We start from the raw sequence: 21,581 nt of genomic DNA on the forward strand, positions 1-21,581 counted from the left end.
CCCTCCCTACATGTACACACACGGCCCCCATCTGTAGGGTGCTCTCAGCTTTCTGCATTATAGACCAAGCATGAATCCATCAAGCTTGTCTGGCATTGCCCCAAAACCCACAAGTTGGTCGATGTGCCTCAAGCTCAGGTCCCATTAAATAATTCCACATCAGTACTCACTTTCTGTGGAAGGCATGCTTACATGGACAAATCCCCAACTCATCTCGAGGCTTGAAGTCTTCTAGACACACTGCACAGAGCTGAAAGACAAATGCACAAATGAGACCAAGTGCCTGCCAAATACTCTCCAGGCCACAAAGTAGAGTGCAGGCTCCCAAGGCCCAGCCATTTCAAGGTATTTACAATATCCCACAACTTGGTAAAGGAAGAAAGGCCCAAAGGATGAGGTCTTCTGAAGAGTTTCCTGTTCTTCCCGTCACGTGTTAAAGGCAGTGGGCAAACAGGAGGAGACAAAGCATGAGGCAGCTTCCTTTCCTTCAGTGCACGGAAGAGTGAGACTTAGGGTTACCTCTCATGTGAGGGCTTAACCTACTGTCACTTTCCTGGGTGTGCAAAGGGACTGGCTCTTAAGCACTCATTGAAGGGGCCAGATCACACCCTGGCAATCCTTTCTCCAGTTGTTATGGCACAGTCTGCAGTAACATGCTATTTACAGTTCCTGGGGCCTCCTACATTGCCACTGTCCTTCTGTCAGGGTTTGTCTTTGCCATATAAAAAGTTATTAAAATTCACTAACTTAAAACTTACGAAAATGTGCAGATGTGACAGGCTGACTAGTCTCCACTGCTTGGAAAGGGGCCTTTTCCTTCATACCCAGATGCTGGGTTTCAACACTACTTCTTGGGCATTTACCAGTGCCTATGGGCACCATGCATTGTTGCATTTATCCATTTTACAAATGAGGAAACAGAAGCTGAGAACAACAACCACACTGCTTGAGGCCATTCAGCTGGGGAGTGGCCAGGCCTGGCTGGGGACCCAGGTCTGTGGAGTGACGTGCTGCTGTTGTACAATTTCTGTCTTCCGCCCAGTGACTGAACTTCTCCCATCCTCAGGGATCCTGGTTCAGGCTATCACCATTTTCTAGCCCAGACTGCTGCCATTGCTTCACTGTCACAAGTTGCCTAACCTATAACATGTAACTTGGTCTTCTTAGGTTATGTGATATGATCTAGGCAGGGCATCTGCTCTTGGTACCCTGTGGCCAGTGCCATAAATGTTGGTCTTTCAAAAGCCTTGCTGAGATAGCTCTCAGTCCTCATGTGTACAGCAGACAGGATCTTCACAGGAAGGGGAGAATGGTAACTGTGCCCTGTTGGGCTTGGCATCATTGCCAAGACAACAGGGGAGCAGGGAGGAGAGCAAGATGGGCAGCTGGCCTTGGCCCAGCCTTCCACCAGCTGTGTGGCCTCTGCCCTCATGACGCCCCACAGAGCACTGCTCCTTCATCTGTATAACGAGGATACGACCTGCTCACCCCTCACAGAACTGTCATCAGCTCAGGGTGGGAGGCAGCGTTGAGAATATAGTGGGGCAGTCTGTCAACAACAGTTGATTTTCTTTTTTTTTTTTTGAGTTGGAGTCTCACTCTGTCGCCCAGACTGGAGTGGCCGCTCCCAGCCACCGCAGCCTCGATCTGCTGGGCTCCGGCGATCCTTCCGCCTCAGCCTTCCGAGTAGCCGGAATTATAGGCGTGCACTACCATGCCTGGCTAATTTTTTTGATTTATTGTAGAGATGAGGTCTCACCTGCCCAGGCAGGTCTCGGACCCCCAGGCTCAGGCAATTCACTCACCTCAGCCTCCCAAAGGCGCGGGATTACAGGCTGAGCTACCAAGCCTGGCTAACAGTTGATTTTTACTGAGTTTACATTTTGTGATGGTAGCACTGTTTTCAAGTCCATTTTTGCCTTCTGGAGGCAGGGTGAAAACAAGCCGTGGGTAAAGTTAAGAAACTAGCAGTTTCAGCCTTAAGGTATCTTTTTGGGCCTCCAAATCCCTTTCCCATAGGTGGAAAGGTGGAACGATGCTCCCACCTCCTAGACTGTATGAACAGACCAGACCCCCTAACCTTCAACAGCCAGGTTCCTCTCAACCTGGTCTTCTGAAACAGGGTCAGGATCATCCTCTGGAGATTCAACACTGACCCTACTGAAGCACAAGTTAGACAATTAGCTTATTTTTATTTATTTATTTTTTCCAGGATTCAAAATTAGACCTGTAGCCTTTTCAAAATGGAGTTTCTATTAATGATTATAATGTGCTATTATTATGTTCTTTTTGTTTGTTTCTTATTAGCCAGACTGAGGTCTAGGCCAACTATTATGTACTAAATAAATCTTAAAACTATAGGGCATCCCCTTCCGGTCCCTCCCACTGTGGGAGCTTTTCTGTCCTCTCGATAAATCCTGCTTTCAGAAAAAAAATTATAGCCACCTGAAAAAAACATGACACATTTCAACGTTAAGTGCTAATGGTGACCAAAAGTCAACAGCAATCACAAAAAGAGAAAAATCTCATATCCGACTGCCTATAAACTTTTCTGAGAGCCAAACTCGTTTTACAACTTTCCTTTACAGATCACATTTTGCAAATAAACCTTACTTTCCAGTATTTCAGTGTGATTGTTTATCTAGTGTGACTTCCCATCACCTTTTAAAAAAGATAGAATTAACACACCATAATATTTAACACAATTTTTTTAAAGTCAGGGTCTCACTCTGTCACCCAGGCTGGAGTGCAATGGTGTGATCATAGCTCACTGCAGCCTCTAACTCCTGGGCTCAAGTGATCCTTCTACCTCAGTCTCCTGATTAGCTAGGATTACAGGTGTGTGCCACCATGCCTGGCTAATTTTTTTTAAAAAGTATTTATTTTTGTAGCTACATGGTCTTGCCATGTTGCCTAGGCTGGTCTTGAACTCTTGGCCTCAAGTGATCCTCTTGCCTCAGCCTCCCAAATTGCTGGGATTACAGGTGCGCCTGTTCTCACTCCTTTAAATAATTGTACAATTCAGCAGTTTTTAAGTATATATTTGTGCAACTATCGTCAGGATCTAATTCCAGGACACTTGCATTCCCCTCTCCCCCACGAAAATTCATATCCAAAAGCAGACACTCCCTATTCTTCTCTCTCCCCAGTCCCTGGCAACCAACCACTAATCTACTTTCTGTCTTAATGGATGTCTACTCTAGACATTTTATACAAAGGAATCATACAATATGTGGTCTTTTGTCCAGCTTCTTTCCCTCAGCATACTGTATACAAGATTAGTCTACCTTGTAACATGTATCAGTACTTCACTCATTTTTACAGCTGAATAATATCCCATTGGCATACACTACATTTTGCTTACCTATTTTCCTATTTTAAGTAAGGGTCTCACTTTGTCACCCAGGCTGGAGTGCAGTGCTATGATCAAATTTATCTGTTGATGGTCACTTGGTTTGTTTCGACCTTTTGGCTATTGTGAATAGTGCTGCTAGTAACACTGGTGTACAAGTATCTGGGTGAGCCCTTGTTTTCAATTATTTTGGGTACCTATCAAGGAGTGGAACTGGTAACTCTATGTTTAACTTTCTGAGGAGCTACCAAATGGATTTCCAAAGTGGTCGTGCCATTTTATATGTCTTTCAAGAGTATACGAGGGGAACCAAACAAAACCCGGAATTCATTTATGAAAAATTGTGTCTTTATTCTTACACGTTTAAACTTCAGTCGTCTTCAAATGACTCTCCATCTGATGCAATACACCTATCGAGATGCTTTTTCCACTGCTCAAAACAGTTTTTGAACTCATTGATTCTGATGCCTTTTAGTACTTCTGCCATTTTTCGTTTTGCCTTTTCCACATCAGCAAAATATTTTTCTTGGAGGACTTTTTTCATCCAGGGAAATAAAAACATGTTGCTTGGGGTGAGATCAGGTGAATGGGGAGGGTGAGGCATGAAGGCCATGCCGTTTATGGTCAAAAGCTGCTAAGCACTCAGCACAGTGTGGGCAGATGTGTTGTCATGGTGGAAGAACCAAACATCTGTTTGCCACAATTCAAGACATTTCTTCTGCAAATCATTACATAACCTTCTCAAAACATCCAGGTAAAAACTTTGGTTGAACGTTTGACTGGAAGAACAAGTTTGAGTATTACTACAAGAGACCCGCCCTCTAAGAGATAATTCCAGTTTTTTGGGGTACCCCCCTCATATGTGGGTTCTAATTTCTCCATATCATCACCAACACTATTACTGTCTTTTTTTTTTTTTTTTTATTACAGTCATTCTAGTGGGTGTAAAGTGGTCATTTCCCTATTGACTAATATATGCTGACTACTCTATTTCTTCTTTGGAGAAATGTCTATCCAAGTCCTTTGTCCATGTATTGGTTGCCTTATTTTTCTCTTCATTATTGGGTGGTAAGAGTTATTTATATATTTTAGATTCAAATCCCTTAGATAGCCAGCTGATTTTTACAAAGATATAAAAAGCGTTTCAATGGCAAGAGGATAGTTTTCAACAAAAGATATTAGAGCAGTCACACATTCACAAGGCATCAAAAGCACGTGCAACCTAAGCACAAGCAACCAAAGGGGGAAAAAACGGATACACTGGACTTCAGCCAATTTGAAAAAACTATGTTTTGCAAAAGACTCTGTTAGGATGAAAAGACTGGGAGAACATATTTGCAGACCTTTTTATTTTGCAGGCTTCTTATTTCTGAGTTCTAAGAGTTCTTTATATATTTTAGATACCAGATCCTTATCAGATATAAGACTTGCAAATTTTTTCTCCCTGTGGGTTGTCTTTTCATTTTCTGGACAATGTCCTTTGAAGCATAAACATTTTAAATTTTGATGAAATTTAATTTAACTTGTCTATTTTTTCTTTACTTGCTTGTGTTTTAGGTGTCATATCTAAGAATCTATTGCCTAATCTAAGGCTGCAACGATTTATACTGCCTAGGCTGGTCTCAAGTGATCCTCCCACTTCAGCCTCCTGAATAGCTGAGATTACAGGTGCACACCAAGGCAACTGTCTCACCGATATCTACTTCTAAGTGTTTTATAATATTAGTTGATGCATTTAGGTCTTAGATTAACTTATGAGTTAATCTTTGTATATGATGTGAGTTAAGAAGTCCAAATTCATTATTTTGCATGTAGATATCCAGTTGTGCCAGCACCACTGGTTGAAAAGAGTATTTTTTCCCCATTGAATTGTGATGGCACCTTTGTTGAAAAATCAATCGGCCATAGATGTTTTGAGTTTATTTTTTGATGCACAACTCTATTCCACTGATCTATACGTCTATCCATATGCCAATGTCACAATGTCTTAAATACTGTAGCTTTGTAGTAAGTTTTGAAACAAGGAGGTATGGGTTCTCCAACTATGTCGTCTTTTTCAAGAAGTTTTGGTTATTCTGGATCCCTTGCACTTCCATATGAATTTTGGAATCTGCTTGTCAATTTGTTAAAAAAAAGGGAAGGGGGCATTGGGATTTTGATAAAGATTGTGTTGATTCAGTAACGACTTTGGAGAATATTGCAATCTTAACAATATCAAGTCTTCTAATTGATTAACATGGATGTCTTTCCATTTATTTAGGTTTTCTTTAATATCTTTCAATGATATTTTATAGTTTTCAGCAAACAAATCTGAGCTTATTTTGTTAAATTTATCTCTAAGTATCCTTTTTATTTTTTATGCTATTGCAAATGGGATTTTCTTAATGTCATTTTTGAATTGTTCATTGCTAGTATATGGAAATACAAACGATTTTTGCATATTGATCTTGTATCCAACAAACTTCTTGAACTCATTTACTAGCTTTCATAATTTCCTATACATCCTTTAGGGTTTTCTATATTTTCCATGCCATCTGCAAATAGATAGTTTCACTTTTTACTCATCTGGATGCCCTTTATTATTATGTTTTTGTTTTAACTGCCCTGGCTAGCCCTAAAGTAAAATGTTCAATAGGAGTGATAAGATCAGGCACCCCATCTTGTTCTTGATTTCAGAGGAAACACTTTCAGTCTTCTAGCAATAAGTATTATTGCTGGGGACTTTTAATAGAAGCCTTTTATAGGGAGTTCCCGCTGTTCCTAGGTTTGTTGAGTGTTTGTTTTATTGGTAGAGACAGGGTCTCACTATGTTGCCCAGGCTGGTTTCGATCTCCTGGGCTCAAACAATTCTCCTGCCTTCACCTCCCAAAGTGGTAGGATTACAGGAGTAAGTCACTGCACCTAGCTGTTGAATATTTTTATCATGAAAGAATGCTGGATTTGTCAAAGGCTTATTCTGTATCTACTGAGGTAACTGTGTCTTTTTCCCTATCCCACTTATTCTATTAATAAAGTGTATTACATCGACTGAACTTCTCATATTGAACCAATCTTGCATTACTGGAATAAATTCCATTTGGTTATGATATATAATCCTTTTTATTCTGCTGGATTTGGTTTGCTAGTATTTTGTTGAAGATTTTTATATCTATATTCATAAGAGTATTGGTTTGTAATTTTCTTTTTTGTGATATTTCTGTCTGGTTTTGATATCACGGTAATACTGGCATCATAGAATGAGTTGGGAAGTATTCCCTAACACTTGGCATTTTTTAAAGTCAAAGAATGAATTCTATGATAATGCCAGCTCTGTCGGAATCTGGGCTAGGAACATACTCATTTACTCATTGGTCAGTTTACAGATACTTGAGTTTGTCTGTTTTACATGTTGAAGGTCAGAAAGTCCTTAATTAATAGCATCTGCAGAAGGTAGAAGAAAGCAGTCGATCATACTCAGTGATTTATCACAGAAACAAAGAACAGATTTCCATATGTTCTCACTCATAAAAAAACCTTGAACAATTATAGTACTATAAGAAAGTGATTGGCAGTAGTGGGAAACTGTCAGGGGAGGGGGGGTGAGGTAGGCAGTTGAGGGAAACTGCTTGGGGAGGGAGGGGCATACCTCATCAACAAGGGTGCCTGCATGATCAATGTTTATATATCTAACCCTGAAATGTACCCCACATCTTCACAATAAATTTTTTTTTTTGAGTTGGAGTCTTACTCTATCGCCCAGACTGGAGTGCAGTGGCCGCTCCCGGCCACCACAGCCTCGACTGCTGGACTCCGGCGATCCTTCTGCTTCAGCCTTCCGAGTAGCCGGAATTACAGGTGCGCGCTACCACACCCGGCTAATTTTTTATTTTTTGTAGAAATGAGGTCTCGCCAAGTTGCCCAGGAGAGTCTCAAACGCGCGGGCTCCGGCATTCCACTCAACCCAGCCTCCCAAAGGCGCGGGATTACAGGCTGAGCCACCGAGCCCGGCTAAAAATTTTTTTCTAAAAAGTAATTTTTTGCAGCTTGGAGAACAGCAGGAACCTCACATCTGCAGGGGCAGTAGAGGCACCATGATGTGAAGACTCCAGATTCAAACATTCTCTTTTCACAATGGATGACTTGCACATTCTATTCAACTTCTTTAACATTTTTTTAATTATTATTTTTTTCAAGCCTGGGTCTCACTATGTTGCCTGAGCTGAACTTGAATTCCTGGGCTCCAGCCATCCTTCCTTTTTAGGCTTCTTAGTAGCTGAGACTACAGGCACATGCTACTGTGTCCAGCTAGTCAATTTTCTTAAACCTCAATTTCTACAAATGCAAAATAGAGGATAATAGTTACTTTGTGTAAATTTTTGAAGTGTGAGCTTCCTTGTTCCTAAGATAATTATATGAAGAAACAGACATCTTGATAATCTTGTCACCCTGTATACATGATTCCATGTACATTACACTGAGATTATACCCATAAACAAAACAAGTCCTAGGTAAAAATGGCTTTACAGTGACTACAGTATGTATATGGAAAATAGGCCCATTTTCTAGTATTCACAGAGCACTTGATCTCTAAAATGCCCAGGTAGCAAGGATTTGATCATTTCCAAGTGGTTGACACAGTTTATAAATTTACCTCAAATACAAGCTTGGGAATGAAGATTCATGTGGGAAAGACAATGTCGTACAATGAAAATGATGTATAGCTCAGGTAATTTAGTCAAAATTGTTTTCTTTTTAAATAGATAATCATTCTGTGATGGTGGTGGTAAGTATTCATTATTATACCTTTTTTGAATATTTATGAGGATATCACATTATCTGCAAAGGCAGCAATTCTGCTTCAGAGAATTATTTAAGGTTGAAGTCCTTGAGAGCTAGTAAAACAACTTACAGGTGATTTTGCTACTCAAGAAAAACTTGGCTTTCTTGTTCCAAAATGAAGTAAAGTGAGCAGCCCCTTCATGGCCTTTCTGTGCTCATGTGCTTGACCCACTAGTGACTGTATTTCTCTCAATGACTTGTGACCACCTCTCCTGTGGGACCAGTGCTCTTGGAGGGAAGGGAGGGACTATGCTCCTCCAATCTCTAGGGTCTTGCACACTGTCAGCTCTATACACGTTTTGGTTTTATAAGAATGTCTTAGCAATTTGAACCTGTGAGCAAACCTAGGTAGGGCTCCAAATATTTGTATATACTGATTTAAAAACAAATTCAGAGATGTGATTTATAAGAAGACTGATGAATATTCCTAGCAAGGCCAAGTGGATCTGAATCTCCTCCTGTGTAAGAAAGGGGTAAGGCAAAACTCACATAGCCAGAGCCAGCCACCTCCTTACTGAAGCAAAGGGAAGTGATAAGCCTGTGGGGAGGTGAGAAGAACAAGGAAAAGATGTCCTTCACAAGGGGTTCTCCTTTCCTTTCTGAATGTACTGGCAATATCACCAATGCTGGAAGTAGGGAGGGATCCAAACTTGTCCAAATTTGGAAGCTGCATGGCTAGCTGCATGACTGCTTCACGAGTGTAACCCGAGGGATCTACAAGACTGTATATATAGTGATTGGCCCATATGGCCATGCAGGTAGGTGAGACCTTCTCTGGCAGGGCTGAGGCTGGCTTCTCTGCCCAAGTGATACGCTGATATACTTCAACTGCTAAAAGAGGCTGAGACCCATGCAGTCTGGTCCTGGTAGTGGTGTGGCAAACAAACCTACTCAAGAGCCATTTCACCATCCACTCTCAGGCACACTGCAGCTGCAAGACTGTTCTTCCTGACTCCCTGGATGGCACCTAGCCCTAGCCTCAGCTCTGTAGAAACAAAAGTATCGCTATCCTCCATAGGACTTAAACTAGATATAGAGTTTCAAAACATAATGTTAAAGTATTCAGGATTCAATCCAAAATTCTTTGACATACAAAGGACCATAAAATCACAACTGACGTGAGAAGAGACAATCAATAGACAAGATGACACAGATATCAGAATCATACAACGAAGACAAGACATCCTTTATAACAATGCTCAAATGAGCAATCATGAATGCTCTTGAAACAAATGTTAAAACGAACATTATTAGCAAGGAGAGAGATATAAGGAAGAATTGAAAGGAAGTTTTAGAACCAAAAATTAGAATAGTCATACAAAAAAAATAATAATGGACTTAACAGCAAGCAGAATGGAGGCCTGGGACAGAGGAAAGAATCAGTGAACTAGAAGATAGACAAATAGAAATTAATCTGAACAAAAAGAAAAAATATTGAAAAAAAAGAACAAATCCTCAAGCATCTGTGAGACAACAAAAGGTCTAATATTTGTGTCACTGGAGTTTGAAAGAGAAAGAGTGCAATGCAGAAAAAATTTTTTTGAAGAAATGATGGCTAAAAACTCCTCAAGCTTGGTGAAAGACAAACTTACATATTCATGAAGGTGAGCAAACTGCAAACAAGATAAACAAAGAAATCCATGCCCAGACATATCATATTCAAATTGTTGAAAACTAAAGATAAAGAAAAAATCTTACAAGTAGCCAAAGGAAAAAGAATGCATTACTAATAGGGGATCATTAATGATTCACATGACTGTGGATTTCTCATTGGAAGCCATGAACGGCCAGAAGGAAGTGGCACGGTACTTTTAAAGTACTAAAAGAACCGTCAACCTGGAGTTCCATATACAATAAAAATATCATTTAGGAATAAAGGTAAAATAAAATATTCTCAGATTAAGGCAAACTAATATAATTCATATCCAGATGATCTGCTTTAAAAGAATTGATAAAAGAAGTTCATCAGATACAAGGGAAATGACGCAGGAAGGAAACAGGACATTGGAAAGGAATAGTAACAGAAATGGTGAATTTCTGGATTAATATAGCAGACTATGCCCCTCCAGAGTTGTTTAGTTTTTTTTTTTGGTTGGAGTCTCACTCTGTCACCCAGGCTGGAGTGCAGTGGCATGTTCATGACCACTGCAGTCTTGCCCTGCTGGGCTCAGGCGATCCTTCCGCCTCAGCCCTCCAAGTATCTGGAACTACAGGTGCATGCTATCATGCCCAGCTAATTTTTTAATTTATTGTAGAGATGAGGTCTTGCCAAGTTGCCCAGGCTGGTCTAGAACCCCTGAGCTCAGACAATCTTCTCACCTCGGCCTCCCAAAGTGCTGGAATTACAGGCTTGAGCCACCGCACCCAGCGTCCCTCTAGTTTTAAAAATGTCTGATGGCTAAAAGTAAAACACAGCATTGATGGAATTTTCAATGCATACAGATGTAATATGACAGCTATTGTATAAAGAGGGAAGAAAACAGGATCTATGTGGTAGCAGGGTCTCTACATTCCAATTGAAGTGCTAAGAAAATCAACTCTAAATATATATTTTGAGCTGGGTGTGGCGGCTCACACCTGTAATTCCAGTACTTTGCTAAGGCAAGAGGATTGTCTGAGCCCAGGAGTTTGAGATAAGCCTGGGCAATGTGGCGAGAACTCATCTCTGCAATAAACAAAAAAGGTAACTGGGCATGGTGACATGTGCCTGTAGTCCCAGCTGCTTGGAAGGCTGAGGCAGAAGGATCACCTGAGCCTAGCAAGTCAAGGCTGTGGTAGCTGTGATTGTGCCACTGCACTCCAGACAGGGCGACAGAGTGAGACTCGGACTAAACTAAAATGAAAACTAAAATGAAATAAACATACATAGATATGTGTATGTGGGTGTGTATAAATATATATAGTAATCCCTAGAGCAACCACCAAAAAATTTTACAAAGAAAGTAAAAATCATCATAGCTAAATTAAAATGGAATACCACAAAGTGTTAAATAAGCCAAAGAAGGCAAGAAAAGAAAGAGAATGAAAAAGAGAAAAGCAGAAGACAAATAATAAAATGGTAGACCTAATTTCAAATGTATCAGTAATCGTACTGAATGTAAATTATCTAACCATACCAATTAAAAGACATATTGACAGAGGGATAAAAAATATGACCTGACTATTATGCTCTCTAAAAGAAAAATCACTTCAAATATAATTATGTAGATAGACTGAAAATAAAAGGATGGAAAAACACATACCATGCAAATGTTAATGAAAAGGAAGCTGGAATCTAGTATCAGGCAAAGATTTCAAAGCAAAGGAAATTACCAGGGATGAAGAAAGAAATTGATAGATGGGTAAATTCACCAAGAAGATATAAAATGTGTATATACCTAACAAGAGAGCTTCAAATAAGTAAGTAAATAAATAAATGGAAAGAGACTAGGCGCAGTGGCTCATGCCTGTAATCCCAGCACTTTGGGAGGCTGAAGTGGGAGAATTGCTTGAGCCCAGGAGTTCGAGACCAGCCTAGGTAGCATAGCAAGCCCTTGTCTCAACAAAATAAAAATAAAAATATTAGCCAGGCATGGTGGTGCACTCCTGCAGTTCTAGCTACTTGGAGGCTAACACAGAAGGATTGCCTCAGCCCAGGACGTCAGGGTGTGGTAAGACATGATCATGCTACTGCACTCCAGTCTGGGGACAGAGAGAAACTCTGTCATAAATTAATTAATTAAATTGAAAGACATATTGTGTTCACAGATTAGAAGGATTAACATGGCAAAGGTCATTTCTTTCCAAATGCATTTACAGATTTAATACAATATAAATCAAAATTCCCGCAGGATTTTTTTTTTTTTTTTTAAGATATAGACAAGTTGATCCTACAATTTACAAGGAAGGGCAAAGGAACTGAACTAGCTAAAGCAATTTTGAAAAAGAATGAAGTTGGAGGAATCACACTACCTGATTTAAGACTGACTATAAAGCGACAGTAATCAAGACAATGTGTTATCGATGAAGCAATAGGCACACAAATTAAGGAAACATAGTAGAGAATCCAGAAATTGAGTCACAAAAATATAGCCATTTGATTTTTTTGATAAAGGTACAAAAGAAAATCAAAAGAAAAAGCAATGCAACATAATCAGAGTTGGGGATACTGTGGTGAACAAATCAAAGACTAGATACAAATGGCCAATTCAATGAAACTGGAATTGGTGGGTGCACCTGGAATACTAACTCTGATACATAATGTAACACAATACACTTATTCAGGATAAAGTTTCTAAGCTAATAGGTCAAGTCAATAAAGAAGTCTTCTGTTCTTGACAAACCTGATAAGAATTTAATCTTTTTATTTATTGTCATAAAAAATTAATCCACACAGAAAACAGATCACCTTTTATTACGTCATGTTAATTTTGGCCATGTGTCTAAAGTACTGTTAGACAGTAACATGATCAGCTCTTTGATGAAAAATAAGTAGAGCAAAGGAGAACAGACAATCTCAAAGTGTTTAACAATAATATAATTGTTTCTGTTATTATTCAAATAACCTCATGAACTTTCTTTGAAGAAACTGGCACTGTAGCTTCACCACAGTTAGGCTATATAAAACACAGATATTACAATGTACAGCTTTCTGAGTCCATGTTTTAAACATCAGTTCAAAAACCCAGAAAGTGAGAAAGAGAAAAGATGATAAAAATAAAATTCTGAAATTTGTAATCATAGGCAACATAAAGAGTAGAATTAAAAAGAATTCTTACAGACTATAATGTGTACAACAAGACACACTCACTTGGTTTGTACTTAAGTTACAAGGCCTAATAACACAGTGAGTACCTATGAACTAACCATGCAACCGAATAGCTAGACAATCCCAAGGATTCATACCTATACCTAAGAGTCCTTCCCCTATTTCATCCCTCTGTCTCACTTTCTCAAACTCCCACCTTTGTGAAATTATCACTGCCCTTTTTGTGTCATTGTTAAGAAGGGAATACTGGGAATATTTTCAAGGATAAAATTAGTGCAAACTCATCTTGAGTAGAAAAACTAACTTATATCTATGCCCTATTCATACAGCACGACAGCAAGCAGCATCCCTGCTGCTATGAAACCTTAAATTGAACGTCATCCCTATTAAAAGTATAAGTTACTTAGCAGGCATAATGGTGCATACCTGTAATCCCAGCTACTTGGGAAGCTAAGGTGGAAGGATCACCTAAGCCCAGCAGGATGAGCCTGTAGTGAGCTGTGATTGGGTTCTCTAGCTTGGGTAACAAAGTGAGACCCCGAATCCAAAAAAAAAGCGTAATTTATATTACTCTCTTAAAGTCTTCACACAACTGATTTTTATGTGGTTTCACTCTCAAATATTGTTACCTGGATCAAAATAAGCCTAATTTTTTCAACTTCTGAAAATAAAGGTGTATAAGCATATCATTTTTACAAATAACTCAAGTTTAAATTACTTATAAGCAACTTACCTCATGTAAATTTAGTTCTTTTACTTTCTCTTTTAATATAACCTGTAAGACAAAAAAGTATGTTCTTATGCACATCTGAAATTTAAAACATTTCTCACTATACTCACAAACTAGTCAGTATTGGAGAGAATCTCTTTTACAATTTCATACAGAAACTTTAGCAACATTCTTTTAACTTGAGCCATGATGCAATATTCTCCTAAAAAGCAATCTTAAAATACCTTTGAGAGTAGATTAAATTTTGAGAAAAGACATTAACACACACTCTTCTGGACTAAGTGCTAATAAGGGGTAAAAATAAATGATATCAATTGCCTCAAGATTCAGTAAAACGCAGGACTGACTGATGGGACTGCTGAATAGTAACTTATAAAAGATTAAAAGGTAAAGTCAATTTAATTTTGGAAGCTTTGCTTATTATTATGCATCATTGTTCTAGTAATGTCTTTTAGCTCTATCCAGAGTTATGTCAGTGGGCTAAAAATTCATCCAAGTCTTATTCCTAACCTGACCTAGTGAATGCTAAGTGATAAGAAGGCATATTACTATTTACAGAGAAATCTGAGACTAAACATTGCTTACTAGAGTTATATTTTATCTTAAAATTAAAAAAAGGCAAGTAAAAATTGAGAAAAATCTCTACATTTTTGAGTGTCTTATAATCCTGAACAAAAAATAGTTTTGAAAACAAACCATATTTCAGAAATCATAGCTAGAAGTTACTATCTAGCTACATAGGGATATACTAATTTCTTAGTACATTTTCAATAAAAATTTACCATCTTGACTTGACTAGTTTTATCAGTCAATTTCACCTACTAAATGACTACAAAGGTCAATTTTACTTTCTAGTTAGCCTACATACAAATATCCTGTAGGCTATCAAGATGATATTAGATAGAACTGAGATAAAAAGATTCATTTTCATTTAGAAAATGGAAACATTCAGCTCTGATTATGAATCTCACATGAGACCTATAAGGAACAGTGTGGGTCACCTACAGATACCAATGTATACATCTAACTTGAAGAAGAAAGCAGGCATGTGGTGAGTCACACCTGTAATCCCAGTACTTTGGAAGGCAAAGGCAAGAGGACTGCCTGAGCCCAGGGGTTTGAGACCAGCCTGGGCAACCTGGTGAGACCTCATCTCTACAATAAAGAAAGAAATTAGGCGGGGCTCGGTGGCTCAGCCTGTAATCCCAGCACTTTGGGAGGCTGAGGTGAGTGGACTGCCTAAGTCTACGAGTTCAAGACCAGCCTGGGCAACTCGGCAAGACCTCGTCTCTACAATAAATAAAAACAAAACTACCCAGGCGTGGTAGCATGTACCTGTAGTTCCAGCTACTTGGAAGGCTGAGCCAGAAAAACTGTGGAGCACAGCAGGTTGATACTGGGGTGGCTGTGAGCATGCCACTGCGCTCCAGCCTGGGTGACAGAGTGAGACTCCAATTAAAAAAAAAAAAAGCCGGACATGGTGGTGCGCACCTGTAGTTCCAGCTACTTGGAAAGACTGCCTGAGCCCAACAGGTCAAGGCTGTGGTAGCCATGCGCTTGCCACTGCACTCCAGCCTGGGTAGCAGAGTGAAACTCTGGGAAAAAAACCAAAAAACAAAAAAGAAACAAATCAATGAAGGGATAGGTGTTAACAGCTATAATCCAAGTTTGTAGATTTCTAGTAGATAATATGAGCTAACATTTAAAGAACATAAGGGAGTGGATGAGATCACTGTAACACAGCTGGTCATCTCTGAGGAACTGATATGTCTTCTAATAAAGAAGGAGGGAAAAAATTCACTTAATGGCATCTCTGAACTCCATTAGGCTAACAGTAACCTTAAGGATTACAAGCTACAGCATTTCTCTTCAGCAAAATGGCTCAAGTTTCCTCTTAAGTCATCTGAATTTTCTACAGTTCACACAATAAGAAAGAAGGATACTTAAAATGATTTTGTGCTGCAAATTGGCAGTGAAATGCTAAATACAAGTAAATCCATTTCCAGTTTAAATTATGAGTTGAAATCTGACTTCTCAGTTTTTTGGGAAAAAACATAAAGCCAATCAGAATTAAATTTCTCACCTGTTTGTAGGCATAAAATTCTTTGTGTGCTTGATGTCTTAGCCTAAAAGACAGAAGTAATGAGATATTGAGTTTTTCAACATAGTAACTTGAAAAAAATAAAAAGCTGATTTTTGGTATTAATTTATATAACTTATAATTCAAATAATATAAATTAGAATCTTTATCCTGGAATACACCCAAATGACATATCTCTTACCATGTTGTGAGTGAACCATGAAATTTTTTTCTTTGAGTATGAATCTCACTCTGTTGCCCAGGCTGGCATGCAGTGGCAGCCTCAACCCGCTGGCTCAGGGAATCCTTCTGCCTCTGCCTTCCAAGGAGCCAGAACCACAGGTACACACTACCGTGCCCAGCTAATTTTTTGATTTATTGTAGAGACAAGATTTTGCCAAGTTACACAGGCTGATCTTGAACCCCTGGGCTCAGGCAATCCTCTCGCCTTTGCCTCCCAAAGTGCTGGGATTGCAGGCGTGAGCCACTGCGCCCGCCCAAACCATGAAATGTTACTCAAATATAAGTAATAGTGAAATCTGATTAAAGCAAAAATCTCAATAAGCAGATATTTTAATAAAGATGACTCAATTCTTTTTATATTGATCGATAGTCTACTTGTTTCAGTAATATTTTTCTTAATTATAAAAATTGAGTATAACATACATTCAGTGAAGTATAAAAACCTTAATATAAACCCCAAATTTAAAAAGATGTATAAACCAATATAACTATCACCCATATCAAGATATAGTACATTTCCAGCACCCCGAAGCCTCTAACATGACCTCTCCCCATCAATATCCACCCCTCCACCAGAGGTAACACTATTCTGATTTCTATCACTGTAGATTAATTATGCCGGATTTGAACTTCATGTAAATGGATCCTTTGGCATACACGCTTTTGTCTTTGGCTTCTTTCAGTCTACAATGCCTTCCTTCATCCATGATTGCTGCAGTAATTGTTTTCTTGACTAACATACAATATACTATTGTATAAACATAATACAACTTTACTTGTCCGTTCCACTGTTGATAAATATTTAGTATGCTTCCTGTTTTGGGCTATTATGAATAAAGTTGCTACACAAATTCTTCTACATGTCTTTTATGGACATGGAGACTCGTTTCTGTTGAGTATATACTTAGAAACAGAATTGTTGATTCAAAGCGCTTGTACCAATTTCTACTCCTATGGGTAGTTCACGAGAGTTCCAGCTGTTTACATCTTTGCCAAAGCATGGCAGATTCATTTAAAACTTTTCTTAAATGAAGTCTAGTTTATCAACTTTTCCCAGTTAGGTCAGTCCTTTTTATGTCCCATTAAAGAAATCTCTGCCCACTCCAAGATTATAAAGATACTCTCCTGAGTGTTTTGTAAAAACAATTTGTTATTTTACCTATCAAATGTATGTCTATCTGATAAGCATGTTGACTCTGCTTGTATAATCCCAGCACTTTGGGAGGCGAAGGCAGGATTGCTTGAGCCCTGGAGTTCAAGACCAGCCCAGGCAACATAGCAAGACCTTGTCGCTACAAAAAATAAAACAAATTAGCAAGGCCTGGTGGCACATGCCTGTAGTCCCAGCTACCCGGGAGGCTGAAGAGGGTAGATCTCTTCAGTTCAGGAGTTTGAGGCTGCAGTGAACCATGATTGTGCCACTACACTCCAGTCTGGGTGACAGAGTGAGAACCAGACTAAAGAAAAAAAAATGTAGGTCTATAATCCATCTGAAATTGGTCTTTATCTATGCTGGGAGGTAGGGGGCAAGATTCTTTTTATCCCCATACAGATTTTTATTTGCCTCGTCATCATTTATTGAAAAGTCCCTCCTTTCCCTACTGCATTGCAGTGGCAGGTCTGTTGTAAATCAGGTGTATCCAATATGTGGGCCTATTTCTCGAGTTGTTATTCTGTTCTACTGGTCTATGTGCCTATCCTTATATATTGACTGGTTGAATTATATCCCCCCCAAATTCATGCCCAACTGAACCCTCAGAATATAAACTTATTTGGAAATACGGTCTTTTCAGATGAATTAGTTAAGGTGAGGTCACACTGGATCAATGTGGCTATCTGCTACATCTAATTTGTGCCAGAATCTAATTTGGCTGGTGTCTTTAGAAGATGAGAAGAGAAAATGCAGAGATGCACACAGAAAAGAAGGCCATGTGAAGACAAAGGCAGAGACTGAAGTGATGTAGCTACAAGCCAAGGAATGCCTAGGATTACTAGCACCCATGGGAAGCTAGGAAGGGGCAAGAAAGGACCCTTCAGAGGAAGCATGGTTCTGTTAGCACTTTGATTCTGAACTTTTTTCTAGCCTCCACCACTGTGAGAGATTACATTTCTGTTGTTTTAAGTTGCCCAATTTGTGGCACTTTGTTATAGCTATACCTTGTGTCAATACCATGCTATTTAAAAAATTTATTTTGAGCCGGGCTCGGTGGCCCAGCCTGTAATCCCGCGCCTTTGGGAGGCTGAGGTGAGTGGATTGCCTGAGCCCATGGGTTCGAGACCCACCCGGGCAACTTGGCGAGACCTCATCTCTACAATAAATCAAAAAAAAATTAGCTGGGTGTGGTAGTGCACGCCTGTAGTTCTAGCTACTTGAAAGGCTGAGGCGGAAGGAGCGCCAGAGCCCAGCAGGTCGAGGCTGCGGTGCACTCCAGTCTGGGCGACAGAGTGAGACTCCAACTCAAAAAAAAAAAAAAATTTATTTTGAAATAATTTTAGACTAACAAAATTTATAAACAATAGAGCTTATGTATACTTTTCTACCAGCTTTCCCTATGTTGACATTTTATACAACCATATTACAATGATCAAAACCAGGAAATTCGCATTGATATATTGATATCAATACTGGTATAACATTGATACACTATTAAGTAAACTACAGGCCTTATTTGAATTTCACCAGTTTTTTTCACTCATGTCCTTTTCCTGTTCTATGATCCAGTCCAGAATCCCATTGTGCATTTAGTTATAGTTATATCTCCTCTAATCTGGTGACAGTTCCTCAGTCTTTCAAGATTTTGACATATCAACAATGATCACTTGGTTAAGATAGTGTCCACTGGTAACTGATCAATATTTTGGGGGAGATATGTTGAAACTATGTAGGTATCTTATTTTTTTTTCTTAAGTTTTTGCCCACTGATTTTAACACACATCTTGCTTGCAACAATTACTGTAGTGTTTGCCTAATGGTGGTTTTGTAGTTCCCTAATTCCTTATACATTTAAATAACTAAAATTCTTCCAAAAGGAAGAGATGTCCTCCCTCATTTACTTATGCAATTATTTATTTGTGTCAGTAGAAACTCATGGATATTTATTTTAGTGTAGGGTTTACAGTTCAATATGATACTATTTGTTGCTCAAATTGATTTAGGCTTGGTCTTTAGTCTTCAGGTTGACTCCTGTGTCCTATCAACATGCTCCCAAACTTTTCCACGTATTCCCCTTATTTACTGGCATCAAAAGATGCTCGAGCTCTGGAGCTAATTACTTATTCCAAGGAACCCTATTCCTTTTATTGGAGATTAGCATTTAGAAACTGAGATCTGGATGCTTGGTTAACATAACTGTTTTAATAGCTATGGTTTTACAACAGGTCTTAGAGTCTGGTAGTAAGTCCTAAGTTTTGTCCTTCTTAATGACTGTTTTGGCTATTCTTGGTATTCTGCTTTGCCATATAAATTTCACAAGTCTGTCAATTTCTACCAAAACAAACAAACAACAACTCCCTCCCCCCCGTTGAGGTTTTGAGTGAGAATGTATGAAATTTATAGATCGATTGGGGAAGAAATAATATCTTTGCAAAACTAACCTATGAACATATTCTCTATTTAGATCTTCTCCAATTCTCCTTTATATATATTTGTCCTAGGTACCTGGTAATTTTTGATGCTACTATAAATGGTATTTCCTTTTTTTCATTTTCTAATTTTCTTGCCACTCTATAGCAAAAAGCAATTTTTGTATATTGATTCTGTATATAGTGACTTGTTGATTTATTAATTCTTAATAGTTTACCTATAGAATCTTTTGGATTTTTTTAATGTACACAATTATTTGTCCATAAATAATGACAATTTAAACTCTGTCTTTAAAAAATCTTTATAGCTGGGCTCGGTGGCTCAGCCTGTAATCCCGTACCTTTGGGAGGCTGAGGTAAGTGGATTGCCTGAGCCCACGGGTTCGAGACCCGCCTGGGCAGCGAGAACTCATCTCTACAATAAATCAAAAAATCAGCCGGGTGTGGTAGTGCATGCCTGTAATTCCGGCTACTTGGAAGGCTGAGGTGAAAGAATCACTGGAGCCCAGCAGGTCGAGGCTGCAGTGGCCGGGAGCAGCCACTGCACTCCAGTCTGGGTGACAGAGTGAGACTCCAACTCAAAAAAAAAAAAAACGAAACAAAACTTTATAGACTTTACTTTTTTCTTTCTTGCACTGGCTAGCCCCTCTGCATGAAAGTGATAGTGAAATATCTCTATCAATATATTACCATTAAGTATGCTGTTTTTAGTCCTTTTGTAGATTCCCTGGATCAAATTAAAAAATGTTCCCTTCTAGTCCTTGTTTTACAAAAAAATCAGAAATAGCTACTAAATTTTGTCAATGCTTTATTATGTTTTTTCTTCCTTTATAAACTGTTCATCTGTGAAAGCAAATTAAATCTTGGGACAGACAATTATATAAGAGTACCTGGACAAGGTCTTAATAAGGTAGAAAAATAAATGAGGATAATTTTCTCTTATAGAGTAAAACACCTCAGAAGTAGACAAAATTTACAATTATATAAAAGTGTTTTATATAAGTGGCACGCTGTCTTGGGACAGACAATTATATAAGAGTACCTGGACAAGGTCTTAATAAGGTAGAAAAATAAATGAGGATAATTTTCTCTTATAGAGTAAAACACCTCAGAAGTAGACAAAATTTACAATTATATAAAAGTGTTTTACTGATTACTAACTCACAGAAGATTAAAATGTTAAGCCACCTTAATTTTTTTTAAAATTATCAATTATCATACTTATGAAATTTTAAAATGAGAATAGAAACTTTATTTATTATTGCTTAACATATTCTGAAGTGACATAGAATGAAAATTGATTACCTAATCAAGTAGCAACAGAAGAGTAAACTAAGAATGAAGACAAATATAGCAGTACCAAAAACCACAATATATATGTTGAGAGGCAGATTCTGGAATCCAATATTAGGCATCCTGAAGTTGTAATGTGGGAAATCCGAGCTCATGGATAAACTGTGGGGGAAGAGAAGAATGGAAAATAATTAGGTATAAAGACCAAGAAACAAGACAGCATTATCGTATATGTATAGAGGCAAAGGTTTTCCAAGGCTTGACCTCATCTGAAACAAATATATGTTAGATAAAGTGTTAATATTTTTACCATTCATTCATTCATCATGCCAAATATGTCCTGAATATTATTTTATCTGGAACTATTCCAGAGACTAGAGAGATCCTATATGAGAAGCTTTGCAAGTTGCACTCATTCACTAAAAGGCATTTCACTGAAATAATGCAATTAAAAAATATATAAAATGTTCAACCTCAGAGAAATGCTAAAGGAAAAGAAGTTTTAAAATTTTCCAAACTCTTTAACCTTTAACTTAATAATGCAATCCTAAGTAGCAATATTTATAATGGTAAAATATTAGAAATAGGCCGGGCGTGGTGGCTCAAGCCTATAATCCCAGCACTTTGGGAGGCCGAGGTGAGAGGACTGCCTGAACCCAGTGGGTCAACGCTGGGATAGCCGTGAGTATGCCACTGCACACCAGCCTGGGTGACAGAGTGAGACTCCGTCTCAAAA

General features: G+C 38.6%; 1 protein-coding gene across 1 annotated transcript in view; it reads right to left on the reverse strand.

Moving 5' to 3' along the window:
* RNF24 (ring finger protein 24) overlaps window positions 1-21,003 on the reverse strand; it is a 22,229-nt gene extending 1,226 nt beyond the window's left edge. Inside the window, exons 1-4 of the mRNA XM_008066562.1 lie at window positions 20,858-21,003; window positions 15,731-15,773; window positions 13,651-13,692; window positions 171-250 (exon numbers count right to left, since the gene is read on the reverse strand). Coding sequence (XP_008064753.1) covers window positions 171-250; window positions 13,651-13,692; window positions 15,731-15,773; window positions 20,858-21,000 — 308 coding nt within the window. The 5' untranslated portion in view covers window positions 21,001-21,003. The remainder of the gene's footprint in view (window positions 1-170; window positions 251-13,650; window positions 13,693-15,730; window positions 15,774-20,857) is intronic.
* Between the last annotated feature and the right edge of the window lie 578 nt (window positions 21,004-21,581).

This window comes from Carlito syrichta, unplaced genomic scaffold (assembly GCF_000164805.1).
Source record: "Carlito syrichta isolate Samal-C Ts95f unplaced genomic scaffold, Tarsius_syrichta-2.0.1 Scaffold309007, whole genome shotgun sequence".
Classification (NCBI taxonomy): domain Eukaryota; kingdom Metazoa; phylum Chordata; class Mammalia; order Primates; family Tarsiidae; genus Carlito; species Carlito syrichta.